General features: G+C 40.4%; 4 protein-coding genes across 4 annotated transcripts; 3 read left to right on the top strand and 1 right to left on the bottom strand.

Moving 5' to 3' along the window:
• The first annotated feature begins 651 nt into the window (after positions 1-651).
• Positions 652-7,504, top strand: acbd5b (acyl-CoA binding domain containing 5b). Its single transcript, XM_030774782.1, has 12 exons — positions 652-727; positions 1,253-1,373; positions 2,289-2,361; positions 2,448-2,562; positions 3,109-3,270; positions 3,530-3,703; positions 4,265-4,356; positions 4,990-5,176; positions 5,523-5,740; positions 6,005-6,055; positions 6,295-6,408; positions 7,472-7,504. Exons 1-12 carry the CDS (start codon positions 652-654, stop codon positions 7,502-7,504), a joined length of 1,416 nt encoding a protein of 471 aa, XP_030630642.1.
• A 404-nt stretch (positions 7,505-7,908) lies between these two features.
• Positions 7,909-9,961, top strand: tsen15 (TSEN15 tRNA splicing endonuclease subunit). Its single transcript, XM_030774453.1, has 4 exons — positions 7,909-8,037; positions 8,124-8,205; positions 8,297-8,432; positions 8,786-9,961. The coding sequence occupies exons 1-4, from the start codon at positions 7,957-7,959 to the stop codon at positions 8,952-8,954; spliced, it is 468 nt and encodes a 155-aa protein (XP_030630313.1). The 5' UTR covers positions 7,909-7,956; the 3' UTR covers positions 8,955-9,961.
• A 1,676-nt stretch (positions 9,962-11,637) lies between these two features.
• Positions 11,638-16,104, bottom strand: LOC115811984 (uncharacterized protein C1orf21 homolog). Its single transcript, XM_030774454.1, has 6 exons — positions 16,030-16,104; positions 13,417-13,551; positions 12,796-12,881; positions 12,588-12,655; positions 11,919-11,979; positions 11,638-11,789 (listed from the first exon to the last, which is right to left on the bottom strand). The coding sequence occupies exons 2-6, from the start codon at positions 13,505-13,507 to the stop codon at positions 11,751-11,753; spliced, it is 345 nt and encodes a 114-aa protein (XP_030630314.1). The 5' UTR covers positions 13,508-13,551; positions 16,030-16,104; the 3' UTR covers positions 11,638-11,750.
• A 1,711-nt stretch (positions 16,105-17,815) lies between these two features.
• On the top strand, positions 17,816-19,743 carry sec22ba (SEC22 homolog B, vesicle trafficking protein a). The gene is made up of 5 exons (XM_030774450.1): positions 17,816-17,968; positions 18,300-18,409; positions 18,515-18,675; positions 18,775-18,921; positions 19,505-19,743. The coding sequence occupies exons 1-5, from the start codon at positions 17,894-17,896 to the stop codon at positions 19,657-19,659; spliced, it is 648 nt and encodes a 215-aa protein (XP_030630310.1). The 5' UTR covers positions 17,816-17,893; the 3' UTR covers positions 19,660-19,743.
• The last annotated feature ends 384 nt before the right edge of the window (positions 19,744-20,127 follow it).

The raw sequence follows: 20,127 nt of genomic DNA, 5'->3' as shown, positions 1-20,127 counted from the left end.
TGATCTACAGCATACGTAGAAGTTCGTTTGTACTAAACAATATTTTAGACAGAGCACATCCAGTACAAAGCTCTAGTCTTCATATATGTGAAAAGCGAAGCGCCTGTAAACGCTTTGAATCTGTGCTGTTGCCTTTTAAACTTTTTATTATGTCCAGCTAAGCGACTGTTGGACAGCTCCTTTACTTGTGATACGCGCTACCAGCCATTTTACACGCTCGTTTGCAAAGCACTTTGGATCTCGTAGGACGAATCCCGTTAATCGTCTTCTTGTTTGTAGAACTACTTATGGGCTAGAAACTACAATTCCCAGCCAGGCTGTTTGACGTACGTCCACACTATGAGTATATACACTAATTCGGTGTACAACATCAATCAAGGCTCGATTACCCGCAGGTGGTGAGTTTCCGTCATATTTGTCATAAATCAGCTCTTTCATCACGCCCTTTTGTTAATTCAATGTAAATTGCTTTTATCTATGTTATTTTGGGCACTGTTTTAGGGATACCTGAAGACACCTGCAAAATAGCGATCGTTTCATGCAATTTTGTTTGAGGACTCAAAGCCTATGCTTGCTATTTGTATGATCATCGTAACCTAACTTTTTTTCCTGTAGATGTGAGCGTTCTTCTGTGATTCTGGTTGTGTTGTCATGGCTAATGACAAATCCATCCATGAGAAAAGGTTTGAAGCAGCCGTAAAGATAATGAAAAGTTTACCTGAAGATGGTAATTACCTGTGCCAACAAATATCTATTGCTGAGCCTATGTTGGTGAGGGGGGAGGGTGTGGGCGGCAACAACAGGGAAAAACTGTTAATGTGGCTATTTGTATGTAGTGTGTTTTCATGTTTGACTGTTTCTTGGACAAATCAAAGACAACACCTACTGAACATCTTTGATTATGACGTGTTTATCTTGCCTCTCGTAACTCACTAAAGCCCACTACTATGTGTACCATAGAATGTGTAACATGAGCTCTCTGCTGCACTGTGTCTCGTGCTCCTAACGCTGAGTAGAGTAACTAGCTTGCATTCATGGCTTATCCATTGTCAGATTCATGGTTGCCAAGATCTTTAATCAGGCTTAAACTTTACCTGTGTTGAGGTTGTGACGTGTAGAGGGACAACCCATATGACTTCACACAGGTGTTCTTTATGCTGCGAAAGTGAGTGAATCCAAGTCGATGTTCATCCACTGCTGTTTTTTCATATCTCTCATTTCATTTACTTTTCCCTAACCACATTGTACTCAGGTCCTTTCCAGCCTTCTGACAATATGCTGAACATGTTTTACGGCTACTACAAGCAGGCCACAGCTGGACCATGTGATGCGCCCAAGCCTGGATTCTGGGACTCCACTGGTCAGGCCAAATGGTAATCATCACCGCTTCGTTTTATAGTGGGCCATGGTTTTTCACACTGCAAATTCTCTTTTGAATGTCAAATGTAATTCTTCGTTAACATTGATTATAACATTATATTTGGCACTACCATCAGTTTAGCGCATGAGTGACACATTAGGGCTTTTCATGTTTAAAAATTCTGTTAACGTCCTTCTAACTTTCTATGGAAGGGTTGTTTTGTTTGTCTTTTTGTAGTGTGGAACACTCTAGCAGAGTCAAAACATTGTGAAATGAATCAGAAGGCATGGCAACTGTTAAGAACCGCTTGAAATGTGGGGAAGAGGAACTTGAAAACCATTAACTCTTAATGTCTTCAAATTCAAGCTTTTTTAGATTTAAAGGAAGAGGATTTTATTAAATATAGTCAATACATGCCTCTTTAAGTAGAAAATAGCATTCTACTTAAAAGAGAAAATCATTACACTATTGGTATTGCAATTATGGTACTTGGAATATTTTAATGTCATTATAAGTTAATTACTGCAACCTTACCTCATGTTTATGTGATTATTTTATCAATATTGAATCAGGTAGCTTAGTCTAGAGTCAGAGAAAAGAGCTCTTTAAATGTTTGATAGGACAGTAGAGTATGGTTCTGAATGACAGAAAAGCTTTTTTTTATGAATTTAACAAAAAATAACAAGCGGTTTGTCTTTTTTGCCCCTAGTCTTTCACAATTCATACTTTTTTTATACACCTGAATGCCCAAGTCTTCAAGACTTTATGAGAGATTTAAATGACAACCCAAAATTTTTCATATTATTTCTTTATCATTATTATTATTATTATTATTATTATTTTGAGTTAGCAACACTTTTTGTAACTGCGCACATATGCTGGAAATTCATATAATTTTTTAATTTACTGACATCATTGCTCTACTCAGGGAAGCATGGAAGGCCTTGGGGGATATGCCAAAGGAGAAAGCCATGATGGAGTATGTTCAGGAAATTCAGTTGGTAGGTCATTTCATAGATTTGTCAATGCCTCTTATGTAGTGAGAGCATTGAAGGATCTAAACTAATGTGGTTTGTCCCTCTGATAGATATTAGAAACCATTCCCCTCACAGAAGACGTGGCTGACCTGTTAGAGGCGCTTGGATCATTTTATGAAGTGGTTGAAGATGATGAAATTAATGGAGAGGTTGAATTCCACTCAGGTGCCTCACCACAGGAATCTCTGTCATCTCTCTCTCTCTCTCTCTCTCTCTCTCTCTCTCTGTCTCTCTCTCTCTCTCTCTCTCTCTCTCTCTAGCTACAGTATAAATTACAGAGAAGAGTGACAGAATAACAGACATTTTCAGTAACTAAAGCTATGTATCTATAGCCCGTTATAATTGTTTGTCGTCTCTGTATGAGTTGTAATTTGCCTAAATCACCAGTTGGCTTTATTGTGCTGTGTCTGACATAGTACCGTCCTCCAGACATAACAGCCTATTTCTTATGTAAACAGCTGAAGTTTACATAGTTATCTTTCCCCACCTGTTTTGTTGTGTGATATTGAAATGGTGTCCCTGACCCGCCTCTGAGTGACATGCTACAGTAATTTTCAGGGGCTACATTATGAATGTCGACATAGTATGGGTCAAACCCCGTGTTGTGCCGTTTTACAGCCTGCATAGCGTGGAATCAGTGGTCTACCTTAATGTGCTGACACACTGCTATTTTCCTTTTTCATCAACGTGACGTGTACCATTGTCCTAAAGCTGTTGCTGAAACCACACTTAGTAGACCTATGACAAACACCAAAGCAGATGATAATGATGGCAAGGCATCCAAGGAGGGAGATGATGAGGAGGAAGATGAAAGTGAAAGCTTTGAGGGAGATGTTACAGAAGATGATACAGGGATGGAGATGGCTGATTCAGGTACCAAGACCAACTTGCTTTGTTCATAATAATTTGATGCCTGGTTTTTTTGGTTCATACGTGCTCCAATGCCATTGTACACTAGAACCCTTTAGTAAATGCAGTCAGTAGCTTCATATTATTGTAGATCGTAATCAGAAAATCTTGTGCAATATTACTTTACAGAAATAATAATTTCTCCAGCAAATATTATTAATCACTTTTGAGTCAGTCAAGCATTTTTGTGCCAAGTCTGAGTGCATGACAATTCCTGTTTCAGTGGATACTCCAGTGGACCTGACTAGGCATAGAGTAGAAGACTGCTTTTTAAGAGGAGGTACACAGACACCCAGCAGCGTCTCCTCTCTGACCACTGCCACACACAGCTCTCTCAACAGTCAGGAGGAAGAGGAGGAGCTGGCCTTCATCAGAGATGGCAGCAGCCTCCACAATGGCATGTCCATGACTTTAAACTTATACTGCCAAATGTCAAAGGTTTGGGGGCACGTAGCTATTTGTTGATATGAATAAAATTCATGCGTTACCAAAACTGTAGACTACAGACAGATTTAACAGAAAGCTGTTCGGATCACATCATTTTTCTTTGTAAAAACTACAAAACTAAACAACTCACAAAAATACTACTACTGTAGAAAAAACTCAGTATGTGCTTTAAAAAAAAAGTGTCAAAAATGAAAACTGTCAAAATCATTGTTTGGGTAAAACCTACTCTTCATAACCAGGAAGACACTGCTCTATGTTAACAAAACCTTTGTAGACATTTTTTCCTTACTTGATTGCAAACCAAATATGACTCAGGAAATATTTAAAAAGCAAGTGTTTGATGGCCAGTGTACACTGTCATTTTTTCGCAACATTGGTCATTGATTATTGATCAGTTATATCGGTTGCTGACTGAATGTTATTCAGCACTCAAAGCTTTAGTAAATCATTCAAGTCAATACATCTATGGGCTGTCAGTGCCTTTTGGTGTTAAGTCATTGTTTCTCTGCAGATGAGAGTGAGGCTGCCACTGTACTGAACCCTGAGGCTGCTCCTGCTGAGGAGGAGCCTATGGCACCGCCGCTCAAAGAGGAGGTAAAGACAGTAAGTTTTCACACAAAATGCTCTGTAAATTCACTCCCAGGCCTGGAGCGGCCCCACTAAGTTCTCAGTTGTCTGTAAAGACTGTCAGTTGCCAGTGCTACTCCGCAGTGTTGAGTGTTGATCTCCCAGTGTAAAACTGCTGGGAGTCGCACAGAGTTCATTTCAGAGTTATTTCATATCCATTACCGTTCATGGTTTTGAAATCACTTCTGAAAGGAAAAAGTATTAATGCAGTCTCTTGAAGCTACGGCAACACTGTATTTATTTTGGAAAATGTTCTCAGTTGATTCAGCTGAACTCATCTGAGTTTTTTGGGGGCAGAGAGACTTAATGAGCTGTACATAAATGAGAGATCAGGAAGGGCTGAACAATGCATTTGGTATCCATGGTATTTCTGAAATTCATTGGCATAAGCCCTAATCGACAGAGTACTCAGTAGGATGTCTTATGCCTGGGGATCAATTTCATATTCAAAACAAGATCAAGAGGTCACTCTTGAGACATTTTCCCATAAACAGTCAGAGAGAGGAAGACAGAGAGAGAGAGGGAGAGAGAAAGAGGATAATGAGAGACATAGATGGTGTTTGTGGTGTCTGATCCGTATTAACGACTGCATGTTCTGGTTCTCCCCAGGGTTCAGAAGTTCCCAGAGTCTGTTTGGCAGAGAGCAAAGCTGCAAGGGCCAACGGGCCGGACTCACAAGGGGAAAACAGTGTGTCAGAATGTGAGAGCCTGGATGGAACACTGCAGGGACACATCCCCCTCCCACCAGGACTTGGAACAGTCCGGCCTGACAGGATCTCGTCAAGGACAGGAAGGGGTGCGGTTTAAGTCGAGAACAGATGCCAAACATTGTGGTGTTCTAATATACTGAAAATGTTAAAGTGATGTGCGGATTGATGTGCTTGAATGCAACATAATTATTGAGGTCTTAAACATAGTTACGAGTTTATTTCAGTTAACCACCCTTTAGATACAGTATGTATCATACAACTATGTTTACATAATGGATTTAAATGTTAGAGGGTTAAAGAAAGTATAGTGTTGTATTTAGACAGAGTTAACCTTCATCAACATGTGGATGCAAATGCCTATCATTAGATTTCTCAAGAACACCAGATTTCCTCATCTGTGAAACCAAACTGAATTATTTTTCCGATACTCAGTCTCCAAGTCAGAGTCAACCGACCCGGTGACCCAAAGTGACCTGTTGGGTTGTTGTGGTAACAGTCCGCGCCAAGAGACCACTGGAGATGTAGGGGGCGGGACTTTAAGACAGCAGGATGTCAACACACGGGTCTCCATGGCGCTGTTGCAGCTACAGGAAGACATGCAGAATGTTCTGGACAGACTGAACTCTTTAGAAGCTTTGACATCAACACAGGTATGAGTGTGGGCCAGAACGTCAGAAAGTTGCACTTATCATTATGATCAAAGGCTTAAAATCCATCACAAATCAGAAGCTATCTGTGCAATCAAAACCCAAGACTAGATCATGAACCAGAAATCTCAACCACATCACTGACAGTTCAAAAATCCTAAGGGTCAGATTTTCTAATGGTATTTGCACAAGTTCAAAACCCATTAACGTCAGCAGTGATCACATACCATTTTACAATTTTTTCACAAATTTCTTCTCATTTTTCAGCATGGATTGTTGACTCTCAGACATGATAATTACCCAAGCTTTGCAAAAAAGGTAAGTGAAATAAGACATGTTTCATGAATTAAATAAATATATTAAAGATCCTGTTTCAACTGTAAATTACAAGGTTGTGATATGTGGCAATTTTTTTGTAAATAACATTTTCAAAGAAGTTAAAACCACATTTTATTCTTTGAGGACTCTTGTCTTCACTATGCAGTCCTGAGGGGTTAAAGAGGTGTTTTGTCGTTCCTGTTGTTGTTTTTCGTTCCATTTTGTTTTGATTGTCCCAGATGTTGTCATGGTGGCCTTTTGAATTGAGTCCTATTACAGTCACGCTGGCTGTAGTCTGGCCCTTTGTGACACACTGGCTGGCATGGCTGTACAGACAGAGAAGACAAAGGTGTGTATTACATAGCGTAAGGACATTACGTGCTACATATTTCTCTGTCTAATCTGCTTTGAATGTCTATGAACTTCCCAAAATATCAATGTACCTATATTGACTGCACCATAACCATATCCATCGTCTTTAGGGAAATATATCGGTCTTGTAATGCTGTGTGATGTAGCTAAACTGAACTGACTGATTTCTCTCTCTCTCCCTGTATTTTTCCCCCTCTCTTTTTGGGTTTAGGAGACTGAAGTGAACAGAGGACTAAATGCAACGTCAGACTCACTCTCACACTGTGTGGAGCCTGTGTATACCTCCATTCTCGAGTTATCATATTATCCAATATTAACATGAGCCAGGAACACTACACCGCAAAAATGGTGTTATGTTTCTTTGATGTGTGTGCGTATACATACACACACACACACACACACACATATATATTTATTTTGTGTAAAACAAAGAAAGAAATATATTGCTGGTAATCCAGTAATATATTCCTACAGAACCAAAAGAATTGATATCTGTCTTGGAAGGAATTACATTATATGGCTGTTACACATAGCTTTTTGACCTTTACACCGGATATTATTATTATTATTATTATTATTATCTGAGTGACTGAAAGTTGGTGGATAGTTGGGAACTTTCAGAGATGGGGGTGCTTCAGAGATGTTACTTGCTGAAGTTTTATCGCAACAAATGCTTTTAAAATCACAATTTTAATACAAATATATTGGACATATCCTGTAATTATTATCACTACTTTTAAATTAATGCAGGTATTTCACTCTCATGAATGCATTTCGGTGCTGACATCATTGTTATCTGCAAACAGTTTAAGCAGAATGAGACTTGAGTAGACTTGTCAAATGAATTTCAGTAATTATGCCAATTAGGGTCGATTCAGTCAATACAGCAGGAATTTCAGTTGGTCAGGTATTTCATAAAAAAGTGAAACGAAATCAATTCGATTAAGAGTTCCAGATAAACGTGCACATCTGACGTCCTTTGAAATATTGTTATTTTGCTGTTGAATTTTGAATTTTATTTTTATTCTGCTGTTGTTCGTGTAGATTGTCCTGGGAGAGATTATATCTTTATTGTAGGTGAATTAATGTGATTACAGTGTTATCCGAACGACACCCATCTCAAGACCCTCGAGATTTTCCGCAAAAAAGGGCAAACTATGGACTGTGTTCATACCGACATTATACTGACAGGACTGCCAGACAGTGTCTGCGTAGTATTTTATCGTTTTAGGTTTTGGAATGAATGTAAGACAAGAAATGAATGTGCACAAATAAAATATTTTTGAAACAATGTTTTTTCTCCAAGAAAGACGGTTTAGTGACAACACCTTTTAAATATGTTTTCGCGAACGTCTCGTAATGCGGAACTGTTGAGTCGCAGATGCATTTTCCACACGGCAATTATTACACTCAGGACAAAAATACAGGGGCACATTGCGGACAAGCATGCTTTTCATGTGAAATTTGCGGTGTTGCGTGTTAATAGCACGGCGACTTATCAATGCTAACTGATACTCTTTTGATACGACATGACAGAAGAGACGGTGAAGACAATGCCAAATAATGAAGACGGAGCGTCTCCGCCGAACTGGATGCTGCAACATCCCATGGTACTGAAGCTGAACATCACCTAAACTGATTCACACGACAAAGTTTCAGCCAACTTATATTAATATTTGATCTCCTTTCTGATCAGTATCAGGATTTGATGCGGCTAGATGTAGGAGACTGTGCTCAAGTTTATACCGCGTTCCTGGTTTACCTGGATCTCACTGAGGGTGAGACTGCCATTAAATGAGAATTAAATGAGAACAAGACGCAGTTCCTCACACGATGTGTTACACGACCAATATCGGTTTTTGATTGCAGGACGTCAGTGGACGGAGGTTAATGGAGTGGCATGTCCAGAGCTTGAGGCGGTCTTGTTGGAGGGTCGGGAAAAGGATGATGCGCCGATACAGACAGTGTATCCCCTGCCTGCACACAGAAGCATCAGCCACAAAGGGTAAACGACCGGGCACGAGCTCAAACAGTAGTCGCGCGAGGGCGTTAACGTATGACCACTGTAGATCGCACGTTTGTTTTTATTATTGTGTAGCTCGCAGAAGGGCCTTTAGAGCTGAAATTTGGAATACTGACTGAAATATTGCACACACGCTTCAGCTAATATCAGGCCGGTCAGGTTGACTAGAAGTAACATAACATTCCTTGCGGCTTTATGTTTATAGTCATTCATACGGTGTACTTTAGTTTTTAAGTTATTTATTCACACTCGTTATTTAGTCTTTGCTCTTGTGTAATATGTTTGTGAAGGTACACGCGTATAGGTGCTCTAACCTACGTCTCTATATGTCCCAGTTTGCGGTGCGTCCTGAACCGTGGAGCAGCCACACTCCTGTGTGCCGTCGCTTCAGATTCCAGTCTCGTGTATCAAAGACTGTGCGATGGCCTGCTGACGCCCGATCCCCCAGTGGGGATCCAGGACCAGGGCCGCAGACAGCATCGAAAACGCAGGATTCAACCGTGAGAGAAGGTCAGCTCACAAGGAGCCGCACCAGAGCTGTAGGGGCGTTTGACTGGAATGAGACCGGGGCGTAGCTCAGTTGTATGAAAATAAGGCACTGTGTGGAAGTGAATATGCGCCAGTTTTATGAAGACGATAATTTCATATTTAATTTCAGCAGAACTCATTTGCTCTTGAAAACGCTGCTTTGAAGCATATGATCTGGCAAATGGTGTACACGTGTTTTGTTGATTTTGAGAGCTGTGATGGAAGACCAAATTTATCAGTTTGACCAGTTAAATACTGTAAGTGCTACTTAGCATGTATAACGACATGACATTTTAGTCATTTATCTGGTTTGCAGTCACATGTATATCTTATAGCACCACCAACTGCTCTTTAGTGAGGCAAGAGAAAACATCATTCGTCACACAAGACATGCTCAACTGATCAATTTATAGAAACTTTATAAAATGGAAAAAAATAACTAATTGCACAAACATGTTGAGTCATACAATGCCAATGTACTGTCCTTAACATAACTGGCATTTACACAAAGACATCTTGCAACTTTTAAGTGAAATAAAATATGTTTTTGCGTGCTTTGTTAAAATATGAATGTTTGTGTTTGACAGAGCACTTGCAAAGGACTTTTAGTCTATGTACACTGAGGCTGTCTGTCTAGGATGCTAGGCTGTCAATAATTCATTGAACATGGGTCTTTTTGTTTTTTAATTCTTTCTCTTAATATGAACTGGAGCCAAACATACATCCATTTTGACCTATCAAATAAGCAGTGACCAGATGTTAAAGCTTGGCCCCCTCTGTGTAACTTCACTCGTGTTTTAATTTGAAAAAGTATTAAAGGGAAATTCTGTCAATATGGGATGTTTATGCACAACATTTCAGTCCCCATGTTTTATGAATTATGTGTTTAAAAAAACCTGTTCAGTATGCCCTCTGTTGTTTGAAGTTTCTCCGTTTCTAATGCTTCAAGTTGGAACAACAGAAACAAAACCCCCCCAGGCAGAGTTGACAATGATGACTTTCATAAAAAAAAAAAAAAGCTTAAAACATAATTAAAAATGAAAATCAACAAAAATATGCAAACAGCCTCCACAAGCCTGACTTGTTATCATACTTAAAAACAGAACTGTCTGCCCAGCTGGCTGTCTGCTGTGATTAGTAGTTGAATCTGAGAACTGGTTCTCAAAGCTGGTTTCGAAGGCCTGCTATGTGTGCTGGTTCTGGTTTCCAACAATGGCATCAAACATGTTTCGGTACATTTCAAATGATGTGCAGATTGTTTGATTCCCTACATATGATGACAGAAAACAGGGAATTTTACCAGTTAAAATTCTCATAATGGCACAGAACCAATGGTCCTTCAGTGTAACTGTCCTAACAGTCACTTTGGCCACTCCCACACTCCTTATTTTGCTATGCTGAAATCCAGATGAGACCACAGCCACATTCTGGAAATTATCTTCAGCATTCTTGCCAAGGAATGATGGGGAGTACTGACGCAAATTGGGGGGGGGGGGGGGGGGGGGGGGGGTCCAGGTCGCTTTTTCTGTGTACATCACACATTTTCAAAACTTTTCCCCTTCAGTGACATTAGGCCTGAATATCCTCTGTGCACCCTCTATAAGAGAGAGATACTGTTATCATGAGTTAGAGTGACAAATCAAAACCCACAGAGCAGAGTCATCCATGGCTATTTTAAGAGGCATCTCCCCCCCTCCCCCCCCCCCCCCCCCCCCCCCCCCCCCCCCCCCCCCCCCCCCCCAATCTGGTTTTTCCATCTGATTTTTTCAAAGAGTCATCCTAATAAAGAAAGGGAGGCAAGAATGGGAGAGCTTCTTTACGGAATACTGGACTTGGGTGTCTGCAACTGTTAACCAACCAATGCCAAAAATCTATCTGAGAAAAACTCATCCTATGAGTCAATGCTACTACAGACCTGAGCAATGTAACACTTGCGTCCAAACAAACAGCTTGATAAGGTAACAAAAAAACACAGCACAAATATGACTGACCACAAGTTGAAAAAAAATTGTTGAGCTATTCGAGTATTTTCTCCTAAAAAAAATCCTTGGAATGCAGGAAATGGCCCCTTGTGTTTTTCTGGGTTTGCTCTTCAATCCTATGTTAAACATCCAAACCACTCGACTGGGGTAACAGTTCTGAGGACCCCTTCCATTTTGATAACAGTCTCCATAAAGTGACCATATGTCCAATCTCTTTCAATCTCCATTACTCTCTGGGTGCAAAAGAAATCAAGAATCGCTCCACTCAATTTCCATCAGAGAAGAAATGGATGCTTGTGTTCTGGGAGTGTCCAGTCTGTAACTGCACATCAGCAATCTCCAGTAGATGATTCAAATTCAGGACAGTCTGTGTATGGCTTTGTAGGCAAGTCTGGTTGTATGTAAGGGAAGAGGGCAGATGGACAGATGTAGTGTAAAGGGGCAGAGGAGATGGAGGGGTAGATGCTGTTTAAAAAGGCAGTTTAAAAAAAATGGCTTTCCCCCATTCAAACTCCTGGGCCTCATCCCGATTCTGTCACAATGTACCATTTCCTTGTCAAATTCCTCTTCCTGAACACTGCTTGGCATTTTGGAGTGGAGTGTGGGAAGAGTAATAGGTAAACTGGCAAGTAAAGGTAAAGTCTCTCTAGTTTTAAGTCCTCTAGTTTCACTTCACCAGTCCCTTGTGGAAGTGTGCCCTTAAGTTAGTGAAGACAAAGAAATGACGACGGTTAGAGAATTGGAACGGGCCCAGCTTTCTGAAGGGGGCACAAGGCAAGGCCACTCCATGCTATGTCACATCCTCTTCCTCTGAACAGTAGTCCCGTCCCTAGAGACAAAGTGAGCAAGAGGGGGAAAAAAAACACAACAGTAGATAAGGATGGTATAAAGCCAACAAGGTAAAAGCTTCAGCCAGACGAAACTGACAAAAACTGTTTAGAGAAAATACGTCTTTCACCTTTTCAATCTTCTCGTCCAACATCCTGAAGAACTCCTGCTGGCTTTCAGAGGAATGGATACTGGGGGGAACAGAAGAGAGATTCTCATCACTTTGCCTGACTTCCAATGCAACACACAGTCACTACACGGGGCCCCGTCAACTTTGTAGCATGCTGTTCTGGACAAGGCTAAACTGAACTACCTGAAGCAGGGAGAGGTGTCCTTTTATTCTGATGAGGTGAAAAACGGTGGAACTAAAATCCAACTGTATGATGTTTTAATTACATAACTCAGGTGTATGTGTGAAGGGTGTTAGTAGAAGCCAGGACATATAGTAGATTAGCTGAGCAAAAACTGCTTGTGATGAGGAAAATAAGCCGTATGTCCAACTCTTACTAACCAGGGTTGTTCCCCCCACTTCCGTGATGTTCATAAAAGCACCTTTTTCACTCAATCAATTCTACAGTTTGTACATTATGTGAATAAGTCTCGATAAATATGACCTATTCTATGGGGCACCAGATTGTGTGCTTCAGGGTAGATGACACATCTGAGATCCAGTGATCATTCTACACTAGCATTTTGATTCAGTATCTTATAAAAATCTTCAATGTTGGAAAGACAACTCACGAAAAGAACCATTTGTTTTGGAACTACTTCTTAAGACTCAAATATGCAGCACACTCACCTTATCTTGTTACCATTCACTCCGCTGGCCTCTTTGTGTTTACCCCTGTGCAAAAATGTGCTTTTCTCCTGAAACACAAACACCTCACAGGTTCACACTGTCTCCCTTGTACTCCAAGAATGTCGCATAACTGTTCGAGTACGCATTCCTCTGCAAGCATTTGTGTGTGTGTGTGTGCAGAATGTGTGCCTGGTTTTATTTTCCTTACCAGGTTCTCCTGGTTGCGTGTGTTCATCTTCTCTTCTTCCCCACGCACATACTTCACCTTCTCTGCTCCTTTTGCTTTATACTCATCTAAAAAGAGAACTTTCATTAAGAAAAAAAGAAAAAACAACTGAACACAGGAATAGAAGTGAATTAAAACCCACGATGTGGAGTGACTCAGTAAACGCCCTTCAATTAAAATCTCACTGCTGTCATGAAACTAAAAGTTAAGCCAAGGACTGTAATCCCTCTACTAGCAAAATCTGACATATCTGATTCCTTTAATCTTAGGCTCTTTCCCCATGTCAACAGGCTGGATCATAAGTGTCTGACAACTGAGACTTTCAAAGTAGCTGGCTCATTCAGAGTCGTTCCTGATATGTAGGTTAGAGAAGGAGATGAGTAAATTATTGTGAAACCATGCCTACTGTCTGACTCAAGAAAAGAAGTCCACAACTACAAGTATTTGTAAGATCAAAGTAAAAAGACCCATGAGAAATCTACCATCGCCTGGCGCAGTAAGAACACACCAAAACGACACTGCTCTCCAGCTTCCAAAATCATCAGCATTAAAATTTCGAGCTCATAGAGGACGAATGCGTGGCGACTAGCGGCCGCGGCCGACCTGAGAAAGCGTCTCCATTGGTGTAAGATTTGCTGCGGCCCTCTTCTTCATTGGGTACCGCTGACAACTGCTTGGCAGAGGTACAGCCCATCGCCTCAGTCTGTCTCCTCTCCCTCCTGCATCGCACTGTCACACCTGAGTACAGGGAGGTGGGTCATGGAAGAATGAGTAAGATGAAGACAGACAGAGGAGAAGGAAGGAATTCGAAAGCAATCAAACCAAACAAGAGAAACAATGAAGATGTGGTACGGGAGACAAAGAGAAAAAAAGAAAAGAAAAAAAAAGACTTAACATCACCTCCACAAGTTAATCTGAACATTTCACAGGTGAACACAGAGTCCCGCACATGTACAGTCATCGATAGATTAAAGAAAGGCATAAGACTGGAGATGAACTACGATTTTAATAAGCATTTTCATAGTGCAAGTATCGGAAATGGGTCCAGACATGAAGCAGAGCCTCCCACTGCTCTTTGATAGGATTACTGTTGTCCAGGTCACAAGTTTAATTCTTTATGATGAATTTGTTTGTGTGTGTGTGTGTGTGTGTGTGTGTATGTGTGTGTGAGCTGGTCTTGGCAACACTGCTCTGACAGAAGACAGGGGGTTGTGCCATGTGGCTGGCCAGCTGCTGATTTCAATGAAAGTGTGTTGGTTGTGCACTGGTTCTACCAACTGTCCCAAGGCTGTTTTTGTATGGGATTTAGCACTTGCTCCAATGACAGATAGAACCTCTTAGCCACCCTAATTCAGCCTCTGCATTCCAGAATCGAGTCAAAGTAATGAGTCAGAGCCCTTATATTAAAACCACAAAGGGTGTGAGACTAAACAGCGCTTCTTTTTACAATCAGTAACATGCATGAAAGAAACATGTCATTCAAAACCACCATGCCTGCAGACTGCCTAATAGCCAAGAGACAACCAAGGCTATTTCCAAAAAGCTTCTGTGCTTGCACATACTTATTCTGGTGACTTACAAATCTAGAGAATCTAAGAAAAATCTTTACCAAGACAGGAAAAATGTGACATGCAGTTTCAGTGTGTATCCTGGGTAGGTTTTGTGCTAGGTGCTATGACTCACTCCCTGTACTTTCGCCCACGGGTTTCTGTGCTTAGTGTGGGTACAGTAATGAGGTCTGCAAGGAGGGGGCAAGAGTTGGGTTGAGGAGAAAGAAAATGAAAAAAAAAAAAAAGGCTCTAATTTGCCCTCTTTGGAGTGACCCCCAGCAGTGAAAAGCCACAGGTCTTCTGACAGACACACCTAATTTCTGTTTAACCACTGTTTTACCCCAGACCTTGTGAAATCATGGAGTGATAAATAATTCTCCCTACAGCTGTGAATCTGCTTGTGAGGGCAGCTTGCAAATGCGTGGTTGTAAAAGCAAAACAAAAAAACTACCTCACAGCACTTCTGGGTCTGAGAGCCCTCAGTGCAGTCAGTAAGGATATTTCTACAACTAGAGCAACAAACAGCCCCTGACACTGACTAAAAACTCTCATGGTAGTGTCCATAATCCAACAAAGGGTCGTTGTTTGCAGAGACGAACAGTTTACTTTTTTATACGTGTACTTACATAAGGTGACCGTTCTGATAACGTCCGGGTTTAGAGCTTAACTCATGCAGAATTTGGGCGTACATATTTCAAGCGATAACATTACATTCTACGCACAGAGCTGATGTCAGGAGAACATAATGGTTGCACTGTCACACTATCATACAGATTGCTGACCTCTTCTGTCATGCTGAGGTGACAACGTAATCCCAAGTATGAATTTTAGAAAGGCCCCAGTGCTACTTTTTAACACTTTAGCATGTCATCTTGTGAGAGCGCAACCAACAGTTCCAATCAAAACAGGACCTGGAGACTGTGCCGAATCTATCCGGAGTCTCACACAGCGGGCCTTGTGTGATTTAAAATCGCTCCTCTAAACAGCACCGAGCAATCGAAAGAACTACGACAAAAAATGTTAATGCCGTTCGATAGACAAACAAGCTTGCTCAACATGCGACAAACAAAAAATATGAATAATAACGATTGTGTGAATAATTCCTAACAGGTTACCTTTTGTTTGTCTAAGCCTAATTATCAACATTTTGTTCCATAAATGTTCGGCGCATTAATCCAAAACCAATAAGCGACTAATGATTTTTGACTGTATGGCCGTTGTATACGTTGGAGGTTAGGAACAATGACGCCAAAGCATACACAGCTGCGTCCAGCTGCTTAAACACGAGATGACATAGACCACAGCAAAAGATCATCTTTGTATGATAACGCAGTTTCACTTCATAAAGAAAGCTGCAAGCTAGTTGAAGTTTGTAATAAATAGCTTCAATACATGCTGAGAAAAACAAAGCCCAAGCGACGTTGCAATTATCATCAACAAATAGCTAGCAAAGCTGTCCTGGTTCGTAGAGGAAAATAACTCAGAGGGAGTACAAAAACAAAATATGAGCAACAAGCCTTTGGGAAAATGAAAAAGATGTATTAACAGCAGAGAATCGCCATAGCAATATATGAAACAACAATGGGAATTGCAACAAAAAGACAAGCAACATATCAGTGCAACATCTTCACTGCTTCTAACTGGTTAAAACGACACGTAAACTTACAACATAGAGAAAACAGCTATGTGCTGCAAACCTGAGTTACCTCTGTGTACAGATTCGGTCGTGAGAGTAATTTTGGAGATCAGTTGCTAAATACGAATTGGAAAGCCACACAGGCGGGACGTCGGACTCGCTCAAACTGTCGTCCGTGTCTTGCATGCGAATTCCAGCCAACAGACATGAGCAATCGAACAGATCTGTCGGTTTAGAACTTTGGGGTACTTGGTATATCGCATGCATGATTAAAAAACGACGCTTACAATTGCTTCACAGTTTTGGACAGTTCTCCTAAATAACGAAAGGATTATTTGAAAACAAATAGAGAAAAGTGTATCGTACAAAAGTGCGATTCAGTCGACAAAACAATTTCAAAAGGACATGTCCATGTTGACAAGTGACGATTCGTGTGGGTCCGATAAGCTTATCGCTTATCATTATTAAATTTCCTTCTATTTAATCTTGTGTTTAATTCACATTGAACATTAGAAAGGTAATTTCATCCGTCCAGTCACCATTCTAATTGTAATCTGGAAACAAATGAGAATACAGTAAAATAACTATGTTTGTTGCGTTGAATGTTACTCATTTTAGCCTGAGGTCCCCTGATTTCTGGGACTGAACCATCTACCTAGGGGAGATACAGGGAGTTGCACGTAGTAGGCTTCCTAAGTGAGGCGCATAGCCTATTTCTGTAACCGAAAACCCAAGTATATTTTCTTATATGTTTTACACTTCACAGAGGAATGTTATATAAATAATAATATACGACAATAAAATTGATAAGGAAACATTAAAGTATTATTTGGCTATTGGCCTGCCCGCAAAATCTGGAAACTGGAAGTTCAGTCTGTGCTTGTAGAGGTGCGGCGCTGCTGTAAAATTTTTCAACTGTAACTTCTTCTTATGAGTTATCTTGGACTTCTGCTTATCAAAATGTTGATTCTGTGTATCGAGGACTAGTTAAGTTATCTAATTAATTAAAATGTATTTGGTAAAAAAAATTATATATTTATTTGTTTTATTTGTTTTTATTTATTTATTTGTGTCGAAGCAAACATTATCCCTTCCTTGCATTAAACAAAAGTCAGTTCAGTAAATCCACTTAGTCTTGTTCAACGCATTATTTCTGCTAACGCTAAGTAGCAAATAATCAGGTTAACTTGGTTCACTCCTGTGCACATACACCCCTCGAACTAATGGTACAGTCCAAAATGCATGATCATCTCAGATCAAAATATTGTAAAATATGAATATGAGTACAAACTATTCATTTAACAGAATTTTATTCTGCCCCAGAACAGGAAAGTGGCTAATTTGAACAAAAGAACCCCCCCACACACCCACCCACTGTTCAGCTTTTCGTTGTGACCAATCAAAAACGAAATTCCAAATGATAGGGACACAGACACTTGTGTAGTTAGTGTAGACAGAGATACGTATCTACGAGCATATTAACGTATGTGATAAAATGTGTATAATTCTGCAGTGTTAAAGATTCTTAATAGGATCATTCATGATCACCTGACAATATCATTACAAATATGGAACTCAGCGATATATGGTATCTTCAAGCACACTGTGTAACTGGCGATAGCGCTATCATAAAAATACACACGTTATAAACGTACACATCTAAGCCATGGGCTGTCTCTTAAACTCCAACGAATTTAGGTGAAGTTCTCCTGCAACTTAAACTCGCGGAACCTTAAGAATGAATCACCGGAATATTTTGAGAAAAGGCACACGTTCTTCCGGCCAGCTCAGCGTATCGCTGTTGTCAGTTCAAAAGTACAGATGTGTCAGTTTGAACGAATCACTACCAAACTTCATTTTAAAGTAATTTTGTGGAAGACAGAAATCAGATACAATGGTGTTGCTTACGATGATTTTTCGTGTGGCAGATGGTATGCCATTAGCTGCGTCGATGCAAGAGGACGGTCAGGTCAGAATGAACTTTCAAGCATGTTGTTGATACAAAAAACGCTTGTTTTTAATGTTTTTGTTTCAGCGATTAATGAAAAATGTAAAACTAAATACTTTACATCACTCGTGGTTGGCTAAAAGTAATTCAGGTTGTGTCTGAATCTTCTACCTTTGCAAACAAGTAATTTCAGGCGTCTTTTTTTCCTTTTCTTTTCTTTTTTTTTTGTGCCTCGGTAGTCCTGTGTACAGATTGTGTAATATTTGCGTAGACTGTTTTGAACTCCAAAAAGTACGATTTCTAGAGCAGTAAAGTAAAATTTCGGAGGACTGATTAAGTTTTGTCTTTGCAGTCGGGGCGAGATCTGCAGCAGTATCAGACCCAGGCCAAACAATTATGCCGAAAACTCAATGAGCAGAGTCCTTCTCGGTGTAGTCTCGAAGCTGGAGAAATGACTTTTCAGTGCGTATTGTGAAGCTTTTGCGATTTATTGTAATATTTCTCTAACGGGTGCGCCACACTTGGTGTTACGATCTTACCTTTTTATGTGCTCTCTTATCGGTCTAGCTATGCCATTGAGAAAGGAGTATGCTATTTGGTTTTATGCGAGGCTGGGTTTCCCAAAAAACTATCCTTTGCTTACCTGGAGGACATTGAGACAGAATTCAATGAGCAGTATGGGAAAAAAGTACCGAAAGCCTCACGGCCATACTCATTCATCGAGTTTGGTAAGATTCGTCATTTGTTTGTCTACCATCGTCTTTTCACAGTCATAAATCACAACAGATTATAATTCAGGAGAGCAATCTCTTTACTCTTGTCTGTAGACACCTACATACAGAAAACCAAAAAGTCTTACATCGACAGCAGAGCACGGAGAAACTTGGGCAACATCAACACAGAGCTCCAGGACGTCCAGAGGATCATGGTGGCTAACATTGAGGAGGTTCTTCAACGAGGAGAGGCTTTGTCGGGTAACTGTTCGACTTTTGATTAGAATAAAATGCACATGCGCTCATTGTCCTCGTCAGGGTTAATAAATGCTTCGTCTGAGAGCCATTGTAACTTCAGACATTCTCCTGAAGCTCTCGGATCTTTGAGGTGCAGCGAATTGATTTAGAGTAACATAGCTTTCTGACTGAGCAGTCAAGGTTAGCATAGGTCTGTCAAATGCCTTTCTCCTTTTATGTGAGTTTGTGACAGTTACAAACACGAGCAAAATGACAACATTGTGGTCAATGATCTTATATGTACACATCTGTCAGATCAGTGCTTATAATTAGAGGAACCAATTGAAAAGCATTTAAAATAAGCCAACAATACATTTTTTTATTTTTGGACACCACTTGTTTGTACCTTATTCGAGAGCCATTGGTCTTTCCTCTATGAACAGGTACCATACATTACCATTACTCTCATGACGAGACATGCCTTGGAAAGACCTTGTCGAAAGTGCTATGAACTTCTCAATAGGAGCGAACATACACTCCCTCACTATCCTGAGCACTGGGCATTTATGTTTTTTGGGGGTTTCTTCCATGTTGTATTTTGTCCCAGCTTTGGACTCCAAGGCCAGTAATCTATCCAGCCTGTCTAAGAAGTACCGCAGTGACGCCAAATACCTGAACACTAGGTCCACATACGCTAAAGTCGCGGCCGGCGCCTTCTTCTTCATCGCACTCATCGTGTACGTGCGTTTCTGGTGGTTCTAAGAAAGGTGTCCAGCATCGAGGCCCAGTGAAAAATAAAACTCTTATGTCTGAGAAGGAAACTGGCACGCAGGAAAAGTTAAGAAAAAGATGTGTGTAGTTGTGTTACAAAATTAATGAACAAATGGCAGTGTGTGCTAACCTGAGCTAGCAAAAATACTGCTCTGCAAAGGGGAGTTATTTTTATGTTCAGTGTACTTTATAGTGATCTTCATTCATAATATCTTTAATCTGTGGGAGTACACATGGAAACTTCTGTGGAATACACAGGTCCTCCACTTGATGCCTTCAGTAACAACTTCACTTGTGACCTATGTGTTTTATTACAATGGTCAACTGTTTTTGTCGGAAACTGTTGTTTTTGCAGGAACTAAGCCACTGTAGCGGTGGAGAAAATGTGAATTTAAAAAAGGTCATTTCTGTCAAGTCAGTTCTAAGTCTGGATAGTTTTTTATGACTGATGACAAAGAG

Source organism: Chanos chanos, chromosome 5, assembly GCF_902362185.1.
Source record: "Chanos chanos chromosome 5, fChaCha1.1, whole genome shotgun sequence".
NCBI lineage: Eukaryota > Metazoa > Chordata > Actinopteri > Gonorynchiformes > Chanidae > Chanos > Chanos chanos.
Note: the sequence above shows the minus strand (reverse complement) of the source record. Positions and strands in the feature narration are given on the sequence as shown.